At 34.9% G+C, this 1,814-nt stretch overlaps 1 protein-coding gene across 4 annotated transcripts in view; it reads right to left on the reverse strand.

Moving 5' to 3' along the window:
* Positions 1 to 1,103, reverse strand: part of LOC106478258 (solute carrier family 13 member 5-like) — a 33,216-nt gene extending 32,113 nt beyond the window's left edge. For 2 of the 4 annotated variants that reach the window (XM_022381836.1, XM_022381834.1), the window contains exon 1: positions 771 to 1,103. In XM_022381836.1, the coding sequence (XP_022237544.1) occupies positions 771 to 884 (114 nt within the window). In that variant the 5' untranslated portion in view covers positions 885 to 1,103. The remainder of the gene's footprint in view (positions 1 to 770) is intronic. The other 2 variants (XM_022381838.1, XM_022381835.1) reach the window with 1 other exon arrangement.
* Positions 1,104 to 1,814: the final 711 nt, after the last annotated feature.

Consider the following 1,814-nt stretch of genomic DNA (forward strand, 5'->3'; position numbering starts at 1 on the left):
AATTATGTGATAAAAATATATTACTAATGATGATTTTTTGGATATATCCAAGAATTAAACGTATGATACAAGTGCATATGAAAGCAGAATTCATTCACTTGGAAAATTTTTGTATTTTAAGGGTATATATAGCTTTCTAGCTGTTTTTCTTGCTATTGTCTTAATTTTCCTGATAATTTCAGCATTTACAAATATAAAAAAATAAAAAACAGTACAGAACTACAACTGATAACTATTTTATAGTATATATATTGTTGTTCCTATAGAAACGAATTGTTAAACAGAAAAGTAAGACAAAGTGTGTGTTTTGTTATAGCAAAGCCACATCGGGCTATCTCCTGTGTCCACCGAAGGGGAATCAAACTCCAGATTTTAGCGTTGTAAATACGAAGACTTACCGCTGTCGCACCGGAGGACATAAAACAAAGACTGGGGACTAATAACTTTGAGACTTGACGTATATTATAAACTGTGCCCCGGTTACCTCAATGATAAAATAATTAAAGTACACGCTCATTGGAAGCTTGCTGTTAACATTCATAATACAAAAAGACGTACGTGTTTAGCCTTTTGTTTACAAATAACAAAAAGTAGATATATATCTAATCACGGCAATGTTGACTCCACAAGTTAAGTTTTCAAAGATCTTGAAAGCTTCTGCTTTTTATGATCTCCACGGAAACGACATTAACCAGTACATCGCACGCTCTAAGCAACACTTTATCTCCTATATAAGTATATATTTAAAATGAATTGATTGCAGATCTTACTTTTGTATGGACCAATAAAGGAATCAGTAAGAGAACAAGCGGAGCCAGAAAAAAGATGATGGGGTTCCACAGAGCAGCAACGTTATGATAAAGGTTGAGGATAGATCTTTTCATTGTGTCCTTTTTTTTAGCCTTATAACCCTATCACTTTACTAATACTTCTCTTTTTCTATTTAAGCGGCAATATTTTAACCAACTTTTTATTTGACTCAAGTTTTGGCTTACTGTCAATACTGCGAGTTTTACCTCGAGCTGAAGTAGTCCTACCGTAAAAGAGACACGAGGAGCTATGTAAGCCAACCAGTGAGTATGACCGAATCTCACGTGTTAGCAAACCTCAACTTCTTGCACTGAATCAGGGATTATCAGCTGTGTTCATCGTCCTGGTAGCATTCGAAGTACATGTAGTTAGAAAGTGGTAACACTTTAGAGAATTGCTCGAGCAGTGTTTCTAAAGTCGTTAGTTGTGACCCAAAATTGGAAGTTAGACTGTGTGAAAGGGTCACGAACAGACTTTCGAAATAGATAATACTTTATTTGTGTATTTATTAAATATTTAGTATGCCATGTCCTTTCGCATTAAACCTAGAGACTAAGTCGTGGTACCTCAGTGGACCCGTTTACAGACTTAGAACTCTAAAATCCCGGGTTCGATCCCCTGGAGTAGACAGGGCACACATATCTATTTTGTAGTTTTACGCTAAAACAAACTCGGTCATTACTGGCCATTTCTGTTTACAAACGAGTTTTGAGTGAAAAACAAGGCTGTGAATCACTATCTGGGAGAACTAGTTAGATTATGTTTTGTAACACTAACCAACTTCAATAAAACAATGTGTTGTAGCAACTCAAGTTTGTAACACTAGGCTGTACTATAGATAATGAGGCAGCATACTGTTGTGAAGTAAGTATGTACTAACTAGATAAAGTGTGAGGTAACAATCCAGTCTTGTAACACTAACCTGTACTGACTAAATATTGCATTGTAACAAATATACGTATATGTATATATGTATGAATTCATCTAATTAATATGCCAAAGTT

Source organism: Limulus polyphemus, unplaced genomic scaffold (genome assembly GCF_000517525.1).
Source record: "Limulus polyphemus unplaced genomic scaffold, Limulus_polyphemus-2.1.2 Scaffold194, whole genome shotgun sequence".
In the NCBI taxonomy this organism is placed as follows: Eukaryota; Metazoa; Arthropoda; class Merostomata; order Xiphosura; family Limulidae; genus Limulus; species Limulus polyphemus.